A 24,500-nucleotide genomic window follows, 5' to 3' on the forward strand; every position below is an offset into this window, starting at 1 on the left:
GTATGTTTTTGGCATCAGCTGGGGTACCTGACTGGCCCTGGATTCCTCCTGGGATGAGAACAGAAGGCTTCTCGAAAGCTCTGACAGTGAGCTGAGTTCCCTAAGATGGAGAGGGTGCCCCAAGAGGGGAGCCTGCAGATGGAACTTGGGTGGAGCTGAGCACTCAGCTCTCTGGTGACTCATCCTGGCTTTGTAGCTCAGAGAGGTGCCTGGGTCCTTAGCCAGGAGATTAGAAGTCCTGCCTTTTCTAAAGGTAAGGGGGACCCCAGTAGCCCAGAAACCGTGGTGGTCTATTGCAAATCTTGGCTATACAGAGTCCTGTTGCTACTGTGCATATCCTTTTGAAATGCCCCAGAGCTGTGCATGACAGCTACATCACATCTGTCCATATGGGGCAGATTTCATAGCTACTTGTGCTAAGCTATAAGCATGGAAACTTCTTCTGGTTTCCATTTTTCTGTCTTCACTTGCCTCCACAAGCAGCTGGTAGGAACCATTGTGTATTGCAAAGCAGCTGCAGGCACTTGGGGCCATGTGTACCCAGGACAGATAAAAAATCCCTGAGCTATCCTTGAGCACTAAAATTGTTGGGAACAGCATTTCCTGCTCAATCACTGTTTTCTTGGGATGGGTCAGCGGAATAAGAGCTTCCAGGATGAATGGATAGATGCTGGTTGGACAGGTGGATGTGTGTGTGTGTGTGTGTGTGTGTGTGTGTAGTTTGACAAATGAAAGTAGGTGGTAAAAGTGAGTGTGTGGACACATTTGAGATTTGAGTAGATGTCTAAATGGGCAGGTGGAGAGTAGTGGATAAATGGGAGTATGCACTGCTCTGTGTGTGTGTGTGTGTGTGTGTGTGTGTGTGTGTGTGTGTGTGTGTGATATAGATAATTGAGAAAAGCCATATTTTGGTTTCCAGTCTCAGAACTTTCACCCCAGGTTTCCTGGCTCTATATTTTTGGGTCCTGTAGAACTCTGACAGAACATGGTGACAGCAGGAACACATGTCAGAGGCTGTACACCTTATGGTGGACAAGAAGCAGGAAGGAGGGGCAGGGGACAGGATACTTTATTACAGGGCTTACCCCCCCTCCTACCCCCTCACACTAGACCCTACTTCTTACTACATAATGCCATCGAATACGGCTGCATCAAGGAATTACTCCACCAACCAGGCCAGCACCCTCAGGATCCAAGCACTTTCCCAAATCTCATCAGTTAGCAGAACACACGTCTCATACAAGAGATGGTACGGGCTGCGCCTAACCAAAACTGGAATGGCAGGGTTCTTACAGATGGACAGGTAGATTCATGGATTTGCCTTTATAAGTGTGGCAAACCCCCTTGGCTCCTGAGAGAACTGACCTTGGCACACAGCAAAGTTATTCCAATTCTAGCAGGGGAGCAGCCCCTTGGGAAGCAGCCTGTGCCCTGGTGAGGTAGAGTCGGAAGGAGGTGGGAAGAGAGTGGATTGGGATGCCTGGGAGAGACCCAGACACTCTGGGACATCTTGAGCCAGGCTTTTTGGGAACCTGGCTTTCTGTCTTTGCTTGCCTGATTCCTTCTGTCCTTCCCAAACAGAAGAAGACGTACCAGTGTATCAAGTGCCAGATGACATTCGAGAACGAGAGAGAGATTCAGATCCACGTCGCCAACCACATGATCGGTAAGAGAGTGCCCTCCCACAACCACGATGCTCCTCCCACACCAGGACTTTCCTCCCACACCAGGATGCTCCTCCCACACTGGGACGCTCCCCAGGGCTGGACACTGCAGGTTCCTCTCCGTGCCTCCCTTTTAGGATGGTGGTCTGTGACATTTCAGTGGGAGACAAGATGGCAGGGTGGGAGTGCCAGCCCTGCCCAAGCCTTCCTGTCAAGACGCCACTCACACTGCTATCAAACTTGTGACAGCTGCTTCCATTCCCTAGCATAAATTTCCCTCCGTGTTTGTGAGGAGTGCTTTCCAGTTACTGAGCACTCAGGGGCAATTAGGCTTCAATCTCCTGTGTCATGACATTGAATAGATTTAACTGCTCGAGTTCCCCCACTCCATGAGATGAGCTCCTCAGGCACGCCATCAAAAGAGAATGCTCACAAAGTTGGGCCTGCTCTCTTCCTGTCCCTCTTCAAGTGCGGTTGAACACTAGGAAATTCTCTCTTTAAAAGGCGAGTTTTCAAAAGTCCACAGAGCTCACACACAGCCCAGTATTTCCCGGCATTCTGTGACTTCCTCCTGACCTTGAGCATCGGGGGCTGGCTGGCTCAGAAGTGGAGGTGCTGCTGTGCTGCTGTGCAAGCAGACAGTGGGGTTGGAATGCTAGGGACCAGTTTGTGGTGTGATGGAATGGCTGTGTTTAACAGCCCCAGCCTCCAATGATCCTGGAATATAGGTACCCCAAGTTCCTCTTAGACTTTTGATCACTGCCCAAATCCTGTGGTCTGAGCAGAGAGATTCTTGTCAATCGGAGTAGCCTGACCCTGCCCTATCTCCATTTTTCTTCTTTCAGTATCTTTTCATTTGAATCTTAACAAAATCCTTCATTACACACGTTCAGAAATCTCACATGAGTGTCTTTGAATCTGAGCACACCTCTATAGCTAGCACCTGGATCAAGAAAGCCATATGCTTTCCATATGCCTCCAGCACCCCAAATCAACTAACTCTTGACTCCTTCAGTCCCCTGCTACCAGTAAAAGACTTCCCCCATCCAGCTGTCCCAAAGCAAGATTGGGTGTATCTAGTTTGTTTCTTATATGAATGGACCCCCTCCCCCATTTCTACTCATGATGTCTGGAATCTTCCTCTTTTCCCAATGCTTGCCTCTGCCTGAGGCTCATTCTTCCTATTCTTTCTCTTCGGGATGGACTATTCCATCATGGGCACATGCCTTTGTGTTGTGGCTCATTCTGGGTTTGTGTCACAGAGTGTACTGCTGTGACTAGGGCGCTGTACATCTCTATTGGTGGATGTATACGTGCGACCTTCATGGGAATGTGAGAATATATGAATACTATATACTGTAGATAATATAACGTGTCATACATACATACCATATGGGTGAATACGGGAACAGACATGGACTTATTAGGTCACAGGCTATGTGATGGTCACCTTCAGGAGACAGTGACATATCAATTCTGAATGGATGGATGTGTGTCGCTCGAGGCAGTAGTGTGAGGCCCTCTGCTACTGTACATCTGTCACGTCATCCACATGCTACATGAAGGAGCCACTGCAAAGGCCCCCTTTAGTGACAATGGTACACAGTGAGCACAGGTTCCCTGGTCCGAGCCCAGCTGTAGTGTACCCTGCTTAGTGGGTTCAGGTGCCATGTGTCCTTGGTCACCCCTAATCTGATCACCCTCTGTCTACAGTGGTTTGGAGTTTGTCTTCTGAATGCAGAGAGCCTAACCATGTGTTTGGCGGGCTCATTGGCAATGAAGGGATAGGAAGGGCAGGCAGGCCCCGGGGACTCAGCCTGACAGGGAGATTGGTGGCTTTTTAATGTCTCCTACAACCTGAAAGGCCCTGCAGAACACAGGAAGGGAAGCTGCCCTGTCAGTCGCTGGCTGTGAGACCCTTCCTCAAGAGATCTAGAGAGGTGCAGGTGAAGATGTCTGAAAATGTTTACTTCTGTAGCAGGTGGTGACATGGCTCCTGTTTGTAAGCTCGGAGGGTGACAGTGGGCTAATTGGACCGTGGTGATTACAAAGGTTCTCCCCTCCCCCTTCTCTTCCACCTCTCCTTCCTGTGTATCCTGGAAAACATGTGTCTTTGGGTGCAAGGCAAGAGGGCCACTCAGTACCAAGTACAGGACCTCAAAAGGAGAGAGTGATGGCTTTGTGTGTGAGCTGAGAGCTTCTGAGAGTAGTGTCTGTCTGGTGGTTGGACAGGGCCCCTTACCTACACCTGTTTGCATCACTGTGACCTGGCCTGCTGCCAGGACACGTGGAAGCTATTGGTCTGTAGCAGCTCAGAGTGGTGGGTCTTGGGACCAGAGACTTTAGTTCCCTATGCAGGGAACATGACACTGATGCCTGTGAGCCAAGTGGTCCAGGTGGTGCCTCTTACCCTCACCTGTCCTGGCAGCGGCCATTCGTCTCTTCCATTGTCACCCTGACCCATCAGAGAACATCAGTGGGGCAGGATGATGATGTTTTGTGCCCTTCAGGGGCCATCAAGGCTAAAATGGCCACAGCCTTGCTCTCAAGCCTTACAACATCGTAGACAAGATGCTACAGGGCACTGCTGTGTAGAAAGGGACTCTCAGAAGGATGCTGGCCACTACTGCTCACTTGGTCCTGTAACATGCTAGGTCCTTTAGGGCAGTGTTTGTTCCTATATTATAAGTAGAAGGGTCTGGTCTTGCAGAGGCTATATGACTTACTGGAGATCTCACAGTTGATACACAATAGAGTCAGGTCAGACAATGGTCAGGCACTCTCCATTGGGCTTATAGCCCCTGGTTGGACTATGGTGGGAGAGACCATGGGTCCCCATCTTTAGAGTAAGCAGACAAATATCCATATTAGCACTGGAGTGATGTTGATGCCCCAGTTCGGGGACTTGTAGATCACAAGGGCCTGGGTATTGAAGGATGATGAGAAGTTTTCTCTATGGTAGGACTGTCTCTACAAAGGTGAACTCAGCATAGCAAAAAGGGGTCTTTCATGCTATTGTTTGGCCATGAAGGCTCTGCCCTTCAAAGAAGGACTGTGGGGCCAGCAGCAACAAGAACAAAGGGAAAGAGGCACATGCCATAGCATCATGGTGGTGAGGGTGATGGGGAGACAGTCTGTGGGCACGGTCACCGAGGGCTTCAAATATCAAGTGACAGGGATTAGATTTGACTTACCCTCTAGACTGAAATCCATCACTGGGGTCCTCTTAACTGATGTTTTGTTTGGATTTTCATGGAAGCAAACAGTGACTGTTCCCTGTGGGAAAACCACATGGACAAGTGTCCCCAGGATCTGCAGCCTCACTAAGGTCAGCTGGATGCCGCCTAGGGTTGCATGGCTTGTTTGTGTGCCCAGCCTAGTCCCCATAATGTCTGTGTATATAGGATTGATCTGAAACACAAGGGAACCATTGAAGATTTTTTGGAGCAGGGTGTGGCTTGGGCTGACCTGACAATTTTAGGAGGATTAATCAGAGCACAGTGTTTAGGGGTGGAGAATGAGATGGGAAGAGCACAAAGTCCTGCCTGCTGCCGTCCAGGGGTGTGGAGGCAAGTATGAGTGGATAGAATGACATTTGGCTCCTGCCATGTGCATGGTGTAGAAGACCTGCGCATAGGAGACCTGGGGTTGACTTAGTTCTGCAGTCCTAGTAAATCTGCTGGGCGCGGAGTCCTTAGAGACGCTTGCTAAATGGCCTGAGTCCAGAGTGGCTGCCCTGGAGCTGGCCCGAGTAACCGTTGCCCTTAGCGGCACCAAGGGGTCTTGGAAGTAGAAATGGTACTTGTTCAGCTTGGCAGCCTTCTCATAAAGTCGGGGCACTTGGGGGCCTGAGGCAGGTCTCCTCAGGGGCCCAGGCTGCTGGCCACCTCCCCAGAGGCTGCTAAACTAGCTTTTTGGTAGGGGAGGGGTGGGAGTTCTGAGTGGCTTTACTGCCTAGAGATGCTGGGACTTGGGATGACTTAGGACACGTCTCCTCAGAGGTATTTTCTTTCCTTTTTAAATTTATATCTCTATTTATTTTTACTGTATGAATGTTTTGCCTGTATGTATGTCTGTTTGCGCATGCACCTGCTTCCTGTAGGGGTCAGAAGATGGCATCTTGATCCCTTGGGACAGGAGTTACGGGAAGCTATGAGCCACTGTGTGGGTGCTGGATCCTCTATAAGAGCAATGAGTGATCTTAACCGCTGAGCCATTTCCCCAGCTCCAGAATTGTTCTAATACCCCACCCCCACCCCCACCCCCAGTGATGCTGGGGTAAAGGGACTTTGGATCTGCTGGAGTCAAGGATTTTTGGAAGCATTTTAATACATGGTCACCTTTGAAATCTCATGTCCCCACAGGGCTGAGCCCCTTCAATGGAATTATAAAAATCTTTCAGAAACCCATTGCCCTGGCAGCCTGATTTCTTCTTCTTGATTGCTAGTAAGCATCTATTTTTTGATTCTTTGGGATGGAGATACTTGATAAAAGGTGGATGAAGGCTCCGAGAACTTGCCGTGACCTCAGGGGGTTACTACGCCCTTAGACCTCTAGACAATCTTACTCAGGGCCTCGTGGACCTCTGGGGGGAGGAGATCAGGTTGGAGAAGGGCAGTCCTTGAGGAGTTTGCTCAGGACTGCTTGCCCTCAGTGTCCTTGAGCAGTGGTTATGGGCTCTCTAGAGGGCAGCCAGGCAGGGCCAGGCTTTTCCCATGGACCATTAGTCATGTCCTGCTGGCCTCTGCCCCTGGGTGCCTGTCAGGGGCCGGACAAAAAAGAACCTCTTACTTAGGATGTAAGCACACCCCAATATTAGGCTATGTGTGTGAATACACGTGCATGCCCGAGAGAGAGAGAGAGAGAGAGAGAGAGAGACTTCCCTGGTGATGTATCTAAGTGAGAGTCCAGCCCACCCTTCTTGGTGCCCCCGGGAGGTCTGGGACTCCCTGTGGGCCCAACTCACCACATTTTAGAGTAAAGTTCTGACTGGTCCAAGGGGGATAGTTTAGAGTGGAAATCAGTGAGATTTCCCTCACACCAGGGAGATACAAAACTCTCAAATCAAACCGAAGAGGTTACCATGGAAAGGAAAGGGAAAGGGGCCCCCTGCCAGGCTCCGTAATGGCGCCTTTGATTCTGGTTACGCCAGACCTGAGCCTCTGTTCACCTCAGTATGTGATGAAAAGTCTCCTTCCCCGGAGACTGTAGTTTGGGTTTTGGAATTGCTCTGTCAGAGTAATAGGACTGAACAGACAGCCACAGCTTGGACAAAGGAGAGAGCAGGCAGGACTCAGTTTCCTTGACCGAACCCTATTGGTATGTTCCAGAAAGCTGTTGGCCAGGCACTCCGACTCTTAATTTGTGCAACTCTTGCTTGTCTGATATTTGTGTGTTTTCAAGAGGATGAAAGAAGTCTACAGTAGAGGTTTTCCCTATGAGTAACCCTGTAACGTTCAACGAACCTTGCTAAAATCCTTTGTGTGCTCTGAGGAGTTGCTAGTCGAGCTGGGCACGTGATAACTTCAGGTTCACCCAAATGTCACCAGTCTCAGCTATAGAAACGTTGTTCAGGTGTGTGGGTCAATTCACGTGTGGCAGGAAGTCTCCCAGGAGTTGGCAGCATTTAACCAGAGTCTCCAAAGATAACAGTAAGTAACGTGTGGAGGGGTGTCAGATGGGGAAACAGGGAAGACCATGGGGGAGAGAGGCTGCTGTTGGGTAAGGTATTGGCAGACACTCAGCACAGTGAGGTAGGTGGGGAAAGGTGGGAGTGCTGAGCTTAGGCATAGCAGAGAAGTTAGGGGTGACTTAGGTGTCTTGGGTGACCTGCTCCTGAATGTCAGGCAGAAGAGGGTATTGTTCTAGAACAGGATCTTTAGGGCTGGCAAGGTAGTTGGTAATGACTGGTTATGTCTGGTGAGGCTTATCAAGTGGCAGGCTTACTTGTCACTTTCTGTGATGTACACTAAGGCCAATGGCACACTGCTCTATCCCCTCCACCCCCGCCCCTACCCACAAAGCTACTCGGAAAGTGAGGACTGAGAAATTACAGGGTGGAGATCTGACCTCAGGCCAGAGGACTAAGAACTGCTTACTAGACCTCTGTTCACAAGAAGTGGATCTGAGAACCACTTGAGACAGCGGAGGCATTTTTGAGAAGTGTGTGAGGAGCATGCCATTCAGACAGACAGAACGGCATCCCTGGGAACGGTGTTGGTTCAGTGTGGAAAACCAAAGAGATCTCCTGTCTTTGGCAAGAGGTGTCATTGTGTTGTAGGTGTGATTGGGGTTGGGAGAGGCAGAGGAAAGAAGTTGAGGGGCATGAGAAGTGTCCCCTGCTCTCTCCAGGTCCCCAGCTAGGACAAGAGGATGAGCACCAGATGCTGAGAGGTGTGAATGTCTCAGGAAGTGTTAGCCATCTTCAGAAAGAGAAACTCAAGGGTGTTACCTGCCCAAGGAGAGAGTACCAGTAGGCATGGGAAGTGGCAAGTTTGATGCCAGGAGGCAGTAGTCACAAAGCTGGTGTTGGAGGGTGAAGGACAGGCCCAGTACCATCTTGCACGGACCAGCTCATTAAGTATGTCCATCCTTTCTTTCCCTCACATCCCCACGGACCTGGTGGCCTACAGTGCTAACTGATTGGATGCCCTTTATGGTCATCCAACGGCTTGACTCAGATCCCCTTGAATCTGCTTCCTGCTGATACTTACCCAGGGTGATAAGAGAGAGACATCAAGGGTCCTGTGGCCAGTGGGAGCCCCAGAGCATGGCCTCCTGTGTCCTGAGCTTCCAGTAACTATCAGAGCTTCATATTAGTTCTGGACACCAGCTGTGTCTCCCTTCCTCGTGGGCCTCTGAGGCCTAGTGGGGAGCACTCGGTAAATCCCTGCAGCAGTTGGAGCTGCCCTGGCTGATTGGCTTTGTAGTGTTGTGCCTGTATTGTGGGAGGGTGGGTGGGGGGGTCCCCAGCTCACCTACCTTGGGACATAGAACTGGGGAGAAGGGAAACAGATTCCTAAAGATGAACAGCATGACCTTGTGAGCCTGGGGTGCAGTTGAAAACCCTAAACTTCCTTTAGGAAGTTAGTGCTTTTAGTTTGTGTGTGTGTGTGTGTGTGTGTGTGTGTGTGTGTGTGTGTGTGTTTGTTGTGTGTGTGTCTGTTTGGTTTTTTTGATGTTTACTAAATCAACATTTCACTATCAAAATTTTACTCAGTGTACTAAGGTGTGACTAAATCAAATAAATGGAGCCTTGCTGGATGTGGAGGCTCTAAAGGCCATGGTGGTAAGAGCAAGGCCCATGGAGGCAGACACTTGGTGTTCTTCTAGAGCTCTTCCTCTGCAGCGCATCCCAGTTTTAATGTGGAATCCTTCAGGTAGAACTCTAGGCAGTATGACAAGAGAGTTGACCCTTGGTTTATGTCACAGCAAACTCTGAGCATATGTAGGAAACAGACTTCAGGCGTGGCTGAATCCAGGGGCTCCATGAACCCAACACAAGCCTGCAATCCTGCCTTACTGCTCTCAGCTCTGCTCTCAGCTCTCCTTTGCTGCCTTTCTTCCCAGCTAGTCAGTGTGGCTCAGGGATCAGCACAAGCTGTGGGCTTTGGCCCCAGAAGCAAAGGAGAACCTCTGACCTCCGAAGGTCCCAAAGCTGCTCCTGCTAGATTGATGTGGCTGTGTGATATGGAGTCATGACCCCCAAGGGTGGGGCAGGCATTCTAGAGAGGAGGATAGGTGTCCATTTCTGTGAGACCATACAGTAGATTCAGTGTACAGTGGCTCTCACACCCATCTGTTGGAGTCTCTTTGGCAGGTTAGGCTGGTTAAAGGAGATAAAAGACAGGGCACACTGCCTGGCACATAGAAGATACTGGGAGCACAGAAAGACTACCATCTGATTAAAGATATCCTCATACACAACGGCAGTAATGGAGCCCCTGGTGCATGCAAACAAGCCAAGTTCTCTGTGGCCTTGGGAAGCATGCATCCCAGACCTCTGCTCAGGAATGTCTTACTCCCGAGGGCTGTGGGACACGTGCAGGCATGGCGACAACCACAGGGGTTTCTGTTGCATTTGCTCCTCTATTCCTGTGTGCCAAGCACTGAGTGTCACAGCCAACAAAACTGTCCCTGCCACCTGGAGGTGGCAGCAGAATGAGGAGCAAACATGTTAAAGAAGGAAGCACAGGAGCTCATGACAACATAGAGAACACAGAAGATAAGGGAGGCCCTGGAGGACTGGGGCTGGTGGCAGCCTCTCAGGAGGGGACCCAGGCTGGGTATGACACCTGTGAGCACAGAAGGGTTTTTAGCCTGGCATTTCATGACCTGGACACTTGAACAGCTGCACTCTGGGTAGGAGCAGTTCCTGGTGAAAGCCCAGGGTTGGTTGGGGGTCAAGTGGGGCATGCCCCTGCACCCAATAACCTCTGATTCACACTGCAGTCTCAGGCCTTCCACGAGCTCAGACACCTTTCTGAGCCTTCCTGTCTTCCTGCTCAGATTTTTCCATATGGGGTCTTCCTGGTCACCATCCACAAACCCAACAGTGTACAGTTTCTAGGCCTGCCTGCAGCTCTGTAGTATTGGGTATGTCTTTGCCTGCTCCTGGATGTCTCCCAAGTCTTCTCTTCTCCCCACCCGCCTCTTTCTGAGCATGGCCTTGGTGGTTCTAGACTCCTCCTGTTCTACCCATCTCTCTTAGGCTTCTAGAGTTAGAAACCGAAATGGCTAGAGTTAGAAACTACAAGATGGCTGGTTAAATTTTAATTTGAAACAAACCACCATTTGTTCAGAATAAGTACAAAATAAGTCCTTTTCTATGCAGCTTCAAGATCCTCAGGTATAACCAACCATGGATCAAAAATGGAATTAAAAAAAAAAAGTAAAAGAGAGCGAGTGGAAAGATGGCTCAGTGGTCATGCACACTTGCTCTTCCACAGGACCCCTCCTTCTGTCCCACTACCCACTTGGTAGCTCACAACTCCAGTTCCTGGGGATCTGACACTCTCTTCTAGCCCTAGGCAACACACATGCTGTAGAGACATACAGGCAAGCAGAAACACCCATATATACAAAACTTTAAAAAGTATTGAAAAGGGAAAGATGCATCTGTAAAGAACACGTACATCTCCTTGTCACCCCTTGGAGAGGAGGCAGTGACAATTGTCTCATTGCTCTGGGTATCATAAGGAATTCAGAGGTGCTTTAATGTGTGTAGGGGTTATGCAAATATGCACGGTCTGACTAGCCTGGAGCTCTTCCGTGTGTTAGTGTGTGTGTGTGTGGGGGGATGCTGGACGTTTATGGCCACAGGAGTCACTTGAAGCTATGGCACTCCTTAGAAACTGGCAATGTGTTCTCCATCACTGTCATGCGTCACTTCCAGAATGTAGTGACTGGTATTACCTGTGAGTCTTAGTTATCTTTGGGATTAAAGCTCAGGAGTGTAGTGTCTGTTGTGTCTGTAGTACTTGTATATCTGACTTTAGGAAACCGGCACCCTGCTTTCCAGAATCCTGTTTTTGACCAGCAAGGCAGGAAAGATATTTTTCCACGACTCTGCCGGTATTTGCTGTGTTTGCTACTTTTGTTGTTTGTTCTGGCTAGTCTATTAGCTATCCAATGATAGCTAAGGCAGTTTGAATTTGCATTTCCTTAGTGATTATGGGCTTATTTGGCACTGGCTTACTCTTTGTTAGAATAGGTCTTCATATTTTTTTTTTCTTTTGGCTTTTCAAGGGTCTCTTTGTGTAGTCCAAGCTGGGCTGGAACTCACTCTCCAGACCAGGCTGTTTTAGCTCCACCTGCCTCTGCTTCTGGAGTGCTGGAATTAAAGGTGTACACTACTCCCACCTGACTATCTTCTTCTTTTTTTTTTTTTTTTTTCTAATTGGATTGTTAGGTTTTTGGTTTTTTTTTATTGTTGAGTTTTAGGAGTTCTTTATATATTATAGATACTAGTCCTTTGTCAATATGTGCTTCTGCTAACGTTTCTCCTAGTCTGTAGCTTATCATTTCATCTCAACGGAATCTTTCATTGAGTAAAACCTTTAATTTTTAGGGGCCTAGCTTATCAGCTTTTCTTTTAAGGATTGTCCCTTGGAGCCAAATCTAAGATCATTTTCCTTCCCCTTGGATCTCTAAGGGTTTTCTCTTTGTCAATTTTAAAGGTTTTGTATGTCACGTTTTTATTTGTGGTTCACTCTTGAGTTTTGCTAACTTAACACTCTACCTCTGGGTTAGACCCTGTCTGTTTGAGTTCACTTTAATGAAGTGCCCCTGTATCATTTGTTGACAAGGCTATCATTCTTGCACTGAGTTGTTTTTGAACCTTGGTCAAACACCAGTTTGGCATAATTTGTGGGTCTATTTCTGGGTTTTATTGACGAGTGTGTCTGTTCCTTTGTCAGTGATACATGCCTGAATGCTGCCACTAGACAGTAAACCTGCCCCCAACCCCCAAACAGTATTTCCCTGTGTCTGTCCTGGAATTCACTCTGTAGACCAGGCTGGTTTTGAGTTACCTCTGCCTCCTGAGTGCTAGGATTAAAGGTGTGTGCCACCAGGCCCAGCTTAAAGTGAATCTTAAACACAGTAGACCAATCCTCTCTTTGAAACTGTATTTTCAGTATTGTCCTACATGCTCCAGTTCCTTTTCTTTTCAGATAAATCCTAGAATAATCTTGTTTGAACTCAAAGAAATTCTTACTGTCGTTTAAAATATAGTCATTTATTATTTATTTATGTCTTTATGAAAGCCATAAAGGGTGTGTAAGGGTGCCCATGGAGTTAGAGGAGGCCACTGGACCCCTGGAGCTGGAGTTACAGGCATGAGCAGCCTGATGTGGGTCCTGGGAACCAAATTCAAGTCTCTGTTAGTCACAAGCATCTTACCTGTGTAACGGAGGTATCCGGCTCTCTTGCTGTAGTTTTGACAAGAATTGTGTTACAAGTGTATGCTCACATGGGGAGCATCTGTACTGTGTTCTATTTTCCAGCCCATTAACACAGTATCTCCTTTCATGCATTTAGATATTTTTAAAGGCTTTTAGTGTATTATGCCTCTATGGATTTAAATATTTATTTTTTGTTTTTAGTAGTTATAAATTATATTATCTTTTTAATCTCTATGTGTAAATGTTTGCTACTTATAAAGATTTAGAAGTGTAATGGGCTTATCATTTCATTGAATTGTACGTCAAGACGTACAGTTAAGGATGGTTTTGAACTCTTGATCTTTCTACTTACTGCCTGAGTACTAACATTACAGACATGCGGCACAGTATATGGCAACAGTTGATCTTTGAGTGCCCAGTCTTGTATCCTTAAAAAAGTTCAATTCACGTAGCTGTCTGATTTTTTTTTATTTTAGAATAAAATTTGTATTTGTGGGATTTTTCTACCTAGCTCATCATGTCATCCATAGGAGGGTTTTATAGAATCCTGTCTATGTGCTTTTTATTTCCTTTTCTTTTTTTTTTTTTTTTTGGGTTTTTCGAGACAGGGTTTCTCTGTGTAGCCTTGGCTGTCCTGGAACTCACTCTGTAGACCAGGCTGGCCTCGAACTCAGAAATCCGCCTGCCTCTGCCTCCCGAGTGCTGGGATTAAAGGCGTGCGCCACCACGCCCGGCTTTTCTTTTCTTATATTGTTTCCCTGGCTTACACTTGGCTTGAAGATGATGTTGAATAAGAGGGGTAAGAGTGCATGGCTGGAGAGATGGCTCAGTGGTTAAGAGCAATGACTGCTTTCCCAGAGGACTGGGGTTCAATTCCCAGCACCCACATGCCAGCTGACAGTTGTCTGTAACTCCAGTTCCAGAGGATCTGAAACCCTGGCACAGACATATACGCAGGCAAAACACCCATGCACATAAAATTAAAATAAGTTATACAAAAGTTAGTTTGTGTCCTCCACTTTTTAAAACTTCTGTATGTGGCTTTTTTCCCTTCTCTGCCCGCATCCGTAAGGATAGCCTTGCCTTTGTGCCTGACCCTGGTATTCTGTAAACTCACCTCCCTTTATTTTTCAGTCTTGTTAGAGATCTGTCAATTTTATTGATCTTTTCCAGGAGCCAACTGTTTGTTAATTAATTTTCAATTATGCATTTTCTATTGCTTGATTTCTGATTTCATCTGTGTTGTCTCCTCTCTTCTGCTTGCTTAAAGAGCATTATTTTCTAGGTTTAGAATTGAAAGTTTGTTGAGACTTTTTATCTTTTCTGAGCACTTCCTATCATGAATTTCCCTCTTGGCGTTGATTTAGCTGAGCTTCTCAGATTCTTAACATATTATAGTTTAATTTTCATTCAATTTAATATAGTTTGTTTGTTTATCCATTTATTATATGTGTGCATATATGTGCGTGTGTGTGTGTGTGTGTGTTTGTGGTTATACACACTCATGTGTGTATGCTTGCAGGGGTCTGAGGTGGGTGGCAGGTATCATCTTATGCTGTCACTCATGCCTTATTCTTGAAACACAGTCCCTCAATGAAATTGGAACTAGATCCATAGCATGGAGTTACAGGTACTTAAGGCCAGACCTGGCCTTTTGAATGGGAGCACCAGGGATTTGAACTCAGGTTCTCATGCTTGCATGGTGAGTACTCTTATAACCACTGAACGATCTCCTGAGATCTAATTAGGTATAGTTAAACATTTCCCTTAAAGTTCCTCTTTAGTCTATGTTTATTTGGTAGTACATTATTCAGTTTGCAAGGGTTTGGAGTTTTTCCTGTGTCCTTTGCATTGTGAAACTCTAGTTATAGTCCATCATGTTTGGAAAAAGCACTATGCACGGCTTCTCTCCTCCTACCCTCCCTTCTTCCTCTCCCTCCTTTCTTTCTCTCTTTCCTTCCTTCCTTCCTTCCTTCCTTCCTTCCTTCCTTCCTTCCTTCCTTCCTTCCTTCCTTCCTTCCTTCCTTCCTTCTCTCTCTCTCTCTCTCTCTCTCTCTCTCTCTCTCTCTCTCTCTCTCTTTCTTTCTTTCTCCAGTGGCCTTGAACTCTTAATCCTTCAGAGGTCAATGTTAGGTGTCTTCTTCTATTGTTTTCCATTTTGATTTGTTTTATCTTATTTTGAGTCAGGATCTTTCACTAAGCTTATAGATTCAGCCAGACCAGATGGCCACCAGTCCCCAGAAATCTGAAGCCAGGTCCTTGTGCTTGGGTGGCAGGCACTTTATCAGCTGAACCATCTTCTCAGTTCCTGCATGGTTTTAAGAATGGTTTCTGCTGATATTAAATCATATACATAGCATTTATAGACATGGTTTGTATCATTTTACCAGTTCAACTGTAATGTAGAAAACACTACCTTTCTCTGTGTTATTGTAGTTATCTTAATTATTTATTTTTGCATTTATAAAATTACTATCAGTGTTAAAATAACTTTTTGTTTTGTGTCAAGGCTAATTTGAAAAACTCCGGAAGAAGATGGAAATCATGTATACATGTGTGCTGAGCATGTGTTGCTCTGAGCACTGAGGGTGCATGGTTTTGATTGAACCCTTCATGTTTTAGATTAGGTGGTGAAACACTGGTTCTTATTTAGAGCTTCTGTCACCCCTGAGTTCTTTCTGTTGTACCTTAGGGAAAGAGAGGAGGCACAGGTACCATCTTTATAGTCAGCCATGGTAGAGTTAGCCTCTCAGCAAAACCTCAGTGTCTGTCATGGTAGGGGTGGCAAGCTGCCTCATCTCTGCTCCCTGGTTTCCACTGTCATTAGGAGAGTGCATGGCAGTCCCTTGCAATGGTTGGTCACCTCTAGGAGGAGGAGCATCTTGGCTTTCTCCTTGGACCTCCCTGACCTCACTGTAACATGAGGACATAGGCCATATTGATGACTCATTAAACATTGCCAGCAGGAATCCCAGGATTTTTTTTTTTTGCAAAAATATTGTTTTAAAACATTAGTGGATACTTCTGAGTTGCTCTAAGCCTGAGGTACAGAAGGCAAAAAGGAAGCTCAGGATCCTTGCTATGAATCCTTATTTGGGTCCTGACGTCTCTAGTGGGCTCTCCTCTTGTTTCCTGTCAGAATGGTCTTATTGCTTTCCTGTCCAGTTCCTAATACTTAGGCAGAAGATGGTCCACCCATCCAGAAGCTAAGCAGACTACTGGGAGAATCAGCAGTATCTTAGAAACATGGGGGTCTCATAGAGAGTAGTGGCATTGAGACCTGGACAGCATTGCTTCCAGTTCCTCCCTCTTTTAGGAGGAAGGTCTGCTGTGCAGGCCCCTGCTTTCTGGTCCTCAGTGCTGTAAATCAGGCCCAGCAGCGCCCAGCATGAAGTGGATGGTAACGAGACCTTGTCCACGCTCCTGTGTGGTCTTTCCCCGCCAACCATCCTTCACACTCTGAAGTTATCCTGGGAGCCAATGGGGTGGACAGGCTAGGGTGGGAGCCTCTCTGGCTCATCATGTGGACAGATGCTAGGCTGAACCAGATGCTAGGCCAATTCAGCCTGTTTTGGGGGCTGGGCATCCGGCGATCACTGAAGTAGGAGCTAGAGGGAGAGAGAGAGAGCTCTTTAGGCCCTGTAGCTGAGGGCTGCAAGCTGTTATGGGACTTGGAATTTCATGGGCTACTTGGTTGTCTTGTCCCTTCACAGGGGGACAGCTCTTGCGCAAACAGTATTTACTCAGCTGAGCATTCTCAGCCTCCTCTCCCATCCCCAGGGTATCGTCTCAGGAACCTGCAGCTCCAGGCACTACTTGGGTAGGTACTAGAGTCAGGACACTTCTGAGACGGCTCAGCAAACGAAAGCACGACAGATTGTTTTTGAAGCATCGAATGCAAATTGTCAACATGAACATATTTCTGGACTTAACAGTTGAATGTGTGAATTAATTACAGACCTGTTCTGCAGCAGCCTTGCTTGTTCTGTCACTGGACTGAAACAACCCTGTTGCTCAGCCCATCTTCTTCCGGAAAAGGATTCTGCCCGCTGCTCTTTTAAAGTTAGGGTGGTGGTGCTGATAGGAATGCAAGAGACTGGCACAAACTGGCTTCCAGAAGACATTTCCGTTGGCTAATCTAGCCTCGGCATCTCGTTCAAGTCTGGATTCCTATATGTCAGTTAGCAAGCATAGTTAAAAACAAACAAACAAACAAACAAACAAACAAACAAAACTCTGTAGCTTTAGTGAAGCCTTGAAGGGTACAGGTTCTCTGTTCACTCAGCCCGATGTACCATCTTTCATGTCCGAATTTTATGACTGGCTCACCCAGCACCACCTTGCACAGGCTGTAGTGAGCAGAGAGGCCCCCTTTACAGTACAGCAGCCATAAAACCCCTTCGAGTGAGCTTTGCACAGGGCTTTCTAATAAGGAGACTTCTTTGAAGGATGGCCATCTTTAGCTGCTGCCTGTGTGAACGGCTTTGTCTACTGTAGTGTGTGCCTTTGATACCTATTTTACCAAGAAAGAGAGGGTGAGTGTGTCCCTGCAAGCCATTTGGGGTTCAGATGTCTGCCTTTGCCTCTTCTTCCAGATGTCCCTCTCCCTTTCTGGCTGTCAGCAGAGAAGATGTCCCGACAGGATACCACTGAATGATTGCTGTTCAGGGTCAGATGGCCTTTACGTGGCTTGTGTCATCTCTGCCTGGAGATTTGGGGACCCTGTTTCTGGGACAGCAGGACATTGCTCAATGAAAGAAAATGGGTAACAAGGATGTCCTCTTGGTTTTCTTATGTTCCAAGGCCATGTGGTCACATGTGGCAGACAATGATACAGGGTCAGTATTTGATCCAGGACTTCCCTTATGGTTATAAAAGCACTGCTATACTCCCCCACTGTCTTAGTGTTCCCCTGTGAGCCCCAGCCTGCAGGCCTTCCCTTGATACTTGAGCCCTCAGAGTTAACCCATATGGAAATAGGTTTGATCTTGCTCTTCTCCTGACCCTAGAGAACAGGGCTTTTCTGTAGCATGCCTGCTCTTGCTGACTTGCTCAGAGCCATTACAACCACAGTGGGAGCCACACCTACGGCTATGGTACAGCCCATTCTGCTCCAATCACTGCCCTCGGTTGTTTTGAGCACCCTGTCCTAGGTGTGCTAATCTCATAGAGGCTGAAACCCCTCTTGGAAGAGTCTTCTGCTTTCTCCATCAGGCGGTTTGGTTGGTTTTGTCATCAGCACATCTGTTCTTTCACAGTCTGCTGGCCACTATTAGGCAGTGTCTGAAATCTGACTGACCCTTGTCAGTCAACCCTGAGCCGAGTATCCACCACCTGTCAGCTATCACCACGGCCTTCAAATTGTGTTTATTTAAAATGGAAATTAAGTAGCAGGTGAGGGGTATGCAGAGATGTTCCTTGCCTGGCTCACAGTTTTCCAGGACTAAGGGCAGGTTGGTATGTCTCATTTAGTGAGAAATTAAGTTTCATTTTCCTGTGTTAGAGTGGCTGCAGGCAGGGTTCTGACTCCAGAAAGAGGGCTGGGTCTTCGCTGTGTCAGGAACTGTGTTTGAATGGTCTGTATATTCTGCCAAAGCTAAGAAAGTCAGAACCAGATAAGGAAAAACACTTGCCCCAGGTCACACAGCTAAACAGAGATGGCTGAATGCAGAGCACCCCTGACATCCCTGAATTCTGTTTCCTCTCTCCGTCATGAAAAATTTCTCCAGTGCACACTTCACATTTAGGATCTCACTTATTTGTTCGGCAAACGTTTGAAACTGTCCTCTTTGAGTGACTGCTTCCAGAGGAGGGGCTTGGGATGCTGTATGCTTGAACAAGCATTCCTGCCCTGCCTCCAGGATTTGTATCGTGGGGAGGTGTGGAGGATTCTGGGCCACACCACACCTGCTGTTGCTGGCTGAGAAGCTCAGTGGGAACCTTGGAGCTGTTGAGAGACTCCAGAAATGAGGCCAGCAGATTTGTCTCAAATCATAATCTCACAGGTGTACTTCTTGAGGGTGCCCTTGGGCCGCCGGATGAGAGGTATCCCGGGAGAGTGGAGATGTGTGGCAAGGGCACTCTGCTCTGCAAGGAGGGTTTTGTAGATTTTACGGTTGAGGGCGGGAAGCTCTACCTGGGAACCCCTTATTCCTCCCATCATTTAGAGGTCTTGAACACTTTTATGTCAGCCTGTCCTGATGGGTGGTCTGCAGAAGCCTGCAGCCCTTGGGACCTCCGGCTCCAGTGCCGGAGGTGGACACTGTCCTAGTTAGCCCAGAAGACTGGTGGGTAGCCAGTGGGTTTCCGTGCTCTTCAAGAACAAAGTGGGAGGAAGGTTGATGGGGAGGGGAGTGCAGAGGAATCCAGGCTGTCTGGTCCTGCTTGAGTGTTTGTGGGTAGTCTCTGACCTACTTTTTATTGCTTCCCCATCATCAAAATCTGGGTACAGGTCATCCACTTGGTCCTTCATCTGTATCTGCTGGCCTTGCTGCTGTCTATAGCTTTCTCTGACATTATGGACCTTGCTGGAGGGGATTGGGTAACTCTGCATTTGTCTATTTCTTGCCCTGCCTCTGTTCCTGCCAGCTATGAAGGGACAATTTCAGGGTGAGGATGGAGGCAGGGATGGGTACTTTGTGACATTCTCATAATAAACAGGTCACGGATGAATGAATCCCTTCTCCTTGCGTGACATACAGGTATGGCCCAAGCATCCTCAAACATGAAGTGGGAAACTTGGGGTCCTGGAATAGGTGGTCTTTTAAACCAGGAACTTCCTATCAAACTTCCTGGAGAAATGTGTTACCTGTATGGCATGTCTACAAAGGTAATGTTTAATTGACACTCAATTGTTTGAGTGATAGACCTTCACCGTACAGGTGTGTAGGCTCAGTTCTTTTAGGCAGTCCCTGATAACAGCAGTGGTCTAGGATCTTAGGGATAGAATTGCCCCTCGGCCACGGCCTGGAACCCCGTCTTCACGGCTGTAGCATCTCCTCCCCTCTTTGGCACTTTAGGAAGCTGAATTGCCTGGGCACGGTGCTGGCGCTGCTGGAGAGGCTTCCGCTCCGTGGCGCATCTCGCCTGCCCGCGGCTCCGCTGCTAACCTTTGGGGTTTTCTCACAAAATAGAAACTCTTTGTAGGTCAGTTTGTCAGTAATTTTGGCAGCTGTGGGGCTGCCAAGGGAATGAGACATGGTTCCCACACGTCTCTCATGTTCAGTTTAGAGACTTTTGCAGAACTCTTCCCCGGGAGGCCCGCTCACCCCTTCCGGAAACGAGAGCCACTTTTCTCTGACCTGGTTTTGAATCAAGCAAGGAGTGATTCCCGGATGCTGAAAATGCATAGCCTAGGAGAAGGAAATTGGTCCACACCTGGCCTGTGGGCTGAACTCTTGCGGCTCCAGTCTCCTGACCAGGCCAACCTCTTATCAAGCATATTCCCACATGGGAGGGGTTGCGTGTACCTGTCCCCATGGACACTGACTCCACCAGAACCTCCCTATGCAGGCCATGGTATACAGGCCTGCCTCTTGATTGATAGCAGCACTGAGCGTGGGCAGCACTTGCAACCTCTGCCCCATACCAACCTGGATCCTGGGGTTGGAGAGCATGTGAGAGGCCCTGTGTCCTACAGTAGGGACTGTGGTGGGACTGCTTGCTGAGCTTGTGAGGCTGGGAGAGATATGCTGTCGGAGAGACTGGCAGTACAGAGGGAGGGGTACTAGAGAGGTCAGGGAGAGCTTCCTGGCAGAGGAATCAGTGAACTGGGCCCTGGTCTCTCTTTTGGTTATTTTGGGGCCTAAACAGAGTGAGGCTGAGAATAGACTATCTCTGTCCCAAGCCAGAAAGCTGAGGACACGGTTGAGCATGGAATAACATGATGGGTTAGAAGTTAAGTTCTGCTCAGGGTTGGAGAGATGGCTTAGCAGTTAAGAGCACTGACTGTTCTTTCAGAGGACTGGAAAACCGTCAGGGTGGCTCACAACTCTAGTCCCAGGGGACCCATGTTTTTTCTGGCCTTCTGCACTAGGCACATACATGGTACACAGATATACATCTAAGCATATTAAATAGATAAATAAACAAATACTACTGAAATCTAGACACTCATATATATTAGATAGATAGATAGATAGATAGATAGATAGATAGATAGATAACTTTAAACTGGGTGGTGGTTGTACACATCTTTAATCCCAGCACTAGGGAAGCAGAGATAGTTGGATCTCTGAGTTAGAGGCCAGCCTGGTTTACAAAGTGAATTTTAAGACAGACAGCCAGGATCATAGAAATGCTGTCTCAAAAAACCAAAAAAAAAAAAAAAAAAAGAAAGGAAAGGAAGAAGGAAGGAAAGGAAGGGAGGGAGGGAGGGAGAGGAAGGGAGAAAGAAGGAAGGACGGAAAGAAAGAAAGAAAGAAAGAAAGAAAGAAAGAAAGAAAGAAAGAAAAATTCTGCTCAAACAATGATTGAGTAGCACCATGTGTAAGACCCGAGTTGATTTGAACTTGGGGAAGGACTTCACAGCAAGGCTGAGAGGCAGAGTATGGACCAGCATCCATAGAGTTGGGCCAAGTGTCAGGCAGGAATGCAGAGGAGAGTGGGAGCTATGGGCCCTGAGGAATCAGTGTTTATGCCCAAGGCTACCTACCTTCTGTTCCCTCCTCCAAGAGGGCGGGGCTGTGGCTGCTCTCCATATGCCCTTGGGACAGGAGCTAACATCACTTCCTGATCCTAAGGCTGAGGGTGACTTTTCCTGTCAGCAGGTCTCAGGGGTAAGCCTGGAGCTTTCCCAACCTCCTCTACCCACCCTGCACTAACATGAGGCATCAGTGTACACTGGTTTCCAGAGTGCTGCCTCGGCCCTGTGGCCATGGTGGGCTGCCACTCATTCCCATGAACAGTGCAGCTGTGAGCATTTGCCTCCTGGGACCCACAGTGCAAGTCCTAATCTGCAGAGAGCTACTACTATCTTACAGTGACCGTTGTGGTCTGTGCTTTCAATGTTAGCAGGACAAGGGCCATGGTAATGTTAGCCACAAATAGTACCGACGTCCTGGGTGCTAAACACTGGATTCTCACCCCTGTCTCCTCACTTTGTTCATACAGAGGTAAAGGGACCTGCTGGAGGGCACACAGCCAGCAGGTGTCAGTGCTGGGTTGGAACTCGGGTATTGTGGTCATCTATGGCCTTGACTGCCATGCCCCGCTGCTCTGTAAAGCATGGAATGTCCTGGCATGTGGAATTCTGATTTGGACTGCTAGTGGTCCCTAGATCGCCATTTTTTCGTGTGGTACATGGATGCCCGAGGAATCCCAGACAAGGATTCTGCTCCAGGCCACAGGTTCCCCGCCCCCACCTTGGACCTCTGTGGCACAGCACAGGCTAATGTCCCTCCTTTCCTTCTCTTGCCCCTTCTTAGCAGCACTGCGTTAGAGAAACTTGCAGATGATGTGTCTGCCCAAGAACCCCTCACGAGGCAGCTGAGTATTAGGAAAATTCGTGAAATGAAGCTCAGAGGCCGCCAGCCAGCCGGGGCCCCTTCTGAGCAATGATGATTTATCTGCACAATGTGGCGGTCATTAGTGTCACTGGTGTTGCAAGTGCGCACAGCCCGGGTCTGGCCGGGAGCCTCTGGGGCCATTACCAGCTAATGGCACAGTGTAGGCAGAGGAGGCCTGCGGTCAGTCTCGCTGCAGGCGGGTAATAAACGTCACCAGCTACCTCCTTGCTCCCTACAAAAGGGGGGCCAGCTCACGGCACCCCACTGGGCCTGGTCTCCACAGTTAGGGGGCCTCTATTGGCACTTATTGGAACATAGAGACCGAAAAATTGCTCGGAATTTTGTCTTTATGTTTTAGAGAGGTTTCTAGACTCTTGATTTTGCTGGCTTAGCTTTTGGGGTGTCTTTGCAGGGCTGTGCGTGCTCATTATTTCTAGTGAGATGCCATGTTGGGGGCATTGTTGTTCCCATAGTAGGAAAGGTCTTCCTTTGAGCAGAGGCCTAGGCTACATGCACGGAGAGTCCACAGGGATGCCACGTCACCAGCTCCCACACCTCATAACAGACCATTTCTGCTAGGCTAGTTTTTCCCTCAAGCTTCCTGCCAGCAGGCCCCCACTCAGGGTAGCTGCCATTCTGGGTTCTTCACTGTAGCTGAGTTTGCCTGTTTCAGGACCTCTGCAGGACCTCACACTGTATGGTCTCTGGGTCTGACCTTCTTGGGTCAGTATTCATTCATGACAGCCATGCAGGTAGCTGGAGTGAGGTCGGTGTTGTATTCCTTTTTGCTGTTGTGTATTTTGTTGTTCTGTTTGAGTGTGATCAAAGTGCTGTTTCACTGATTTTGGTTTGGGGGATCCCTGTTTTGGGTCTGTTATGAATCATGGTATAGAGGCCGTCTGGGTTCCATGTTGTTGAGCTAATGAAGCCCAGTACTGGGAAGAACCTTTGCCTGGATTCTGCCACCCATGGCTGAGCGAAGCGACCTTACATATGTTTGTCTGAGACTATCTCAGCCTCTGTTTCAAAGAACTGAAAATGTGCATGTAAGTATGAATGCTTAGCAGTCTAGGGCTCTCTGGACTTCCCTGAGCACAGACTTGTGTAGCATCCAGAGCTTCTGTGGGGATAGAGTAAGGAAGGGGGATCTGAATTGTGTGAAGGGATGGGAGGGGAGACAGTAGCTCTGATCACCAAGCCTTTGTGGCCTTTTTGGATTGGGCAAGAACTAACACTTGGGTTAGAGGCCAGTGAGGGAACCCCTTTTCTTTGTAGAGCTTTCTTAGAACTGTAGACTCAAGGATTTGGGAATCCCCAGAACCCTAGACACCAAGGCCACACAGTCTCAGAGTTGGGGCCCTGTGTGGCCAAGCACACAGCTTGCACGTGGTCTCAGAGCACATCTGTGTGCCCTACCCGGCAGGCTTTCCAAAGAGGTGTAGGATGAGAACCACATGTTTCACATGGAACCCTCTGTCAACTATATTAAGAGCAAAGCAAGAGGAAACATAAAATAATATAAAAGAATATATTATATTTGATTTAAGACATCTAAAATTAATATTCTAATTTAAATGAACATATCTAAAATCTAATATAACTGCTCCAACACATCAACCTAACAAGAGTTTTGTTTTGTTTTCCTATTAAACTTTCAAGTGGAGATATGTTTGGTGTGTCTGCATACCTCAGTGCAAACCAACCCAGTTTCAAGTGGCCTCAAGTGTACAGAAGTCACAGGATAAGGGTGCATCTAGAAGACTGTGCTGATAAGAAGGATGGAGGTGATACTGGCCTTGTCTTCTTTAGAGTTTGGACACTCCCTTCTTCACATCCCCTGGCCACCATGGGCTGATCAAGAGGTGGCCCTCATCTCAGAGACAGCTCTTAGGTAGACTGTGAATCTCAAAGCCCAATAGGACCCACAGGCCAAAGGATCCACAGGGCCCACATTGGCCACTGCTCAGGCTTCTGTCTCTTGGGTAGGCTACACATTATGTGGGACAGAGCTTTCTGGCTTGTGGCCCAGTCATGCTATACCCCTGCTTCTCATTCCCCAAAGAGGAGTGGGGGGAAGCAGTACTGATGCCTCCCCCCCCCCCACTGCCGTCATCTGGGGCTGCCTTCCCTGGCGATTGCTGTGAAAGCGATTCTCCCTCTCCCCCCGCAGCCACCGAGAGATAAAAGCCACGGCTGTGGGGATGGTAAAGAGGGAGCCAAATTATATTTATAATATTAAAGTGAGTGCATTTGTGGCTTGCTGTTCTCCAGGGTCTTTCATAAGTAGAAAAACACAAATTAGCATTTTCCATTTCCATATATTGACTAGAAAAATCGCCTGCTCTCAATTAAGACCTATAGCTTTTGGGATGTATGCAACAATTTTATAAAATATTTACAGGGACATTTGCATTTTACATGGTGTT

General features: G+C 47.8%; 1 protein-coding gene across 3 annotated transcripts in view; it reads left to right on the top strand.

The window, feature by feature from the left end:
* Znf423 (zinc finger protein 423) overlaps nt 1–24,500 on the top strand; it is a 299,483-nt gene that overhangs the window by 186,826 nt on the left and 88,157 nt on the right. For all 3 annotated transcript variants that reach the window (XM_085843729.1, XM_029480964.2, XM_085843730.1), the window contains one exon: nt 1,582–1,666. In XM_085843729.1, coding sequence (XP_085699855.1) covers nt 1,582–1,666 — 85 coding nt within the window. The remainder of the gene's footprint in view (nt 1–1,581; nt 1,667–24,500) is intronic.

This window comes from Mus caroli, unplaced genomic scaffold (assembly GCF_978045245.1).
Source record: "Mus caroli unplaced genomic scaffold, Mus_caroli_1 scaffold_10, whole genome shotgun sequence".
In the NCBI taxonomy this organism is placed as follows: domain Eukaryota; kingdom Metazoa; phylum Chordata; class Mammalia; order Rodentia; family Muridae; genus Mus; species Mus caroli.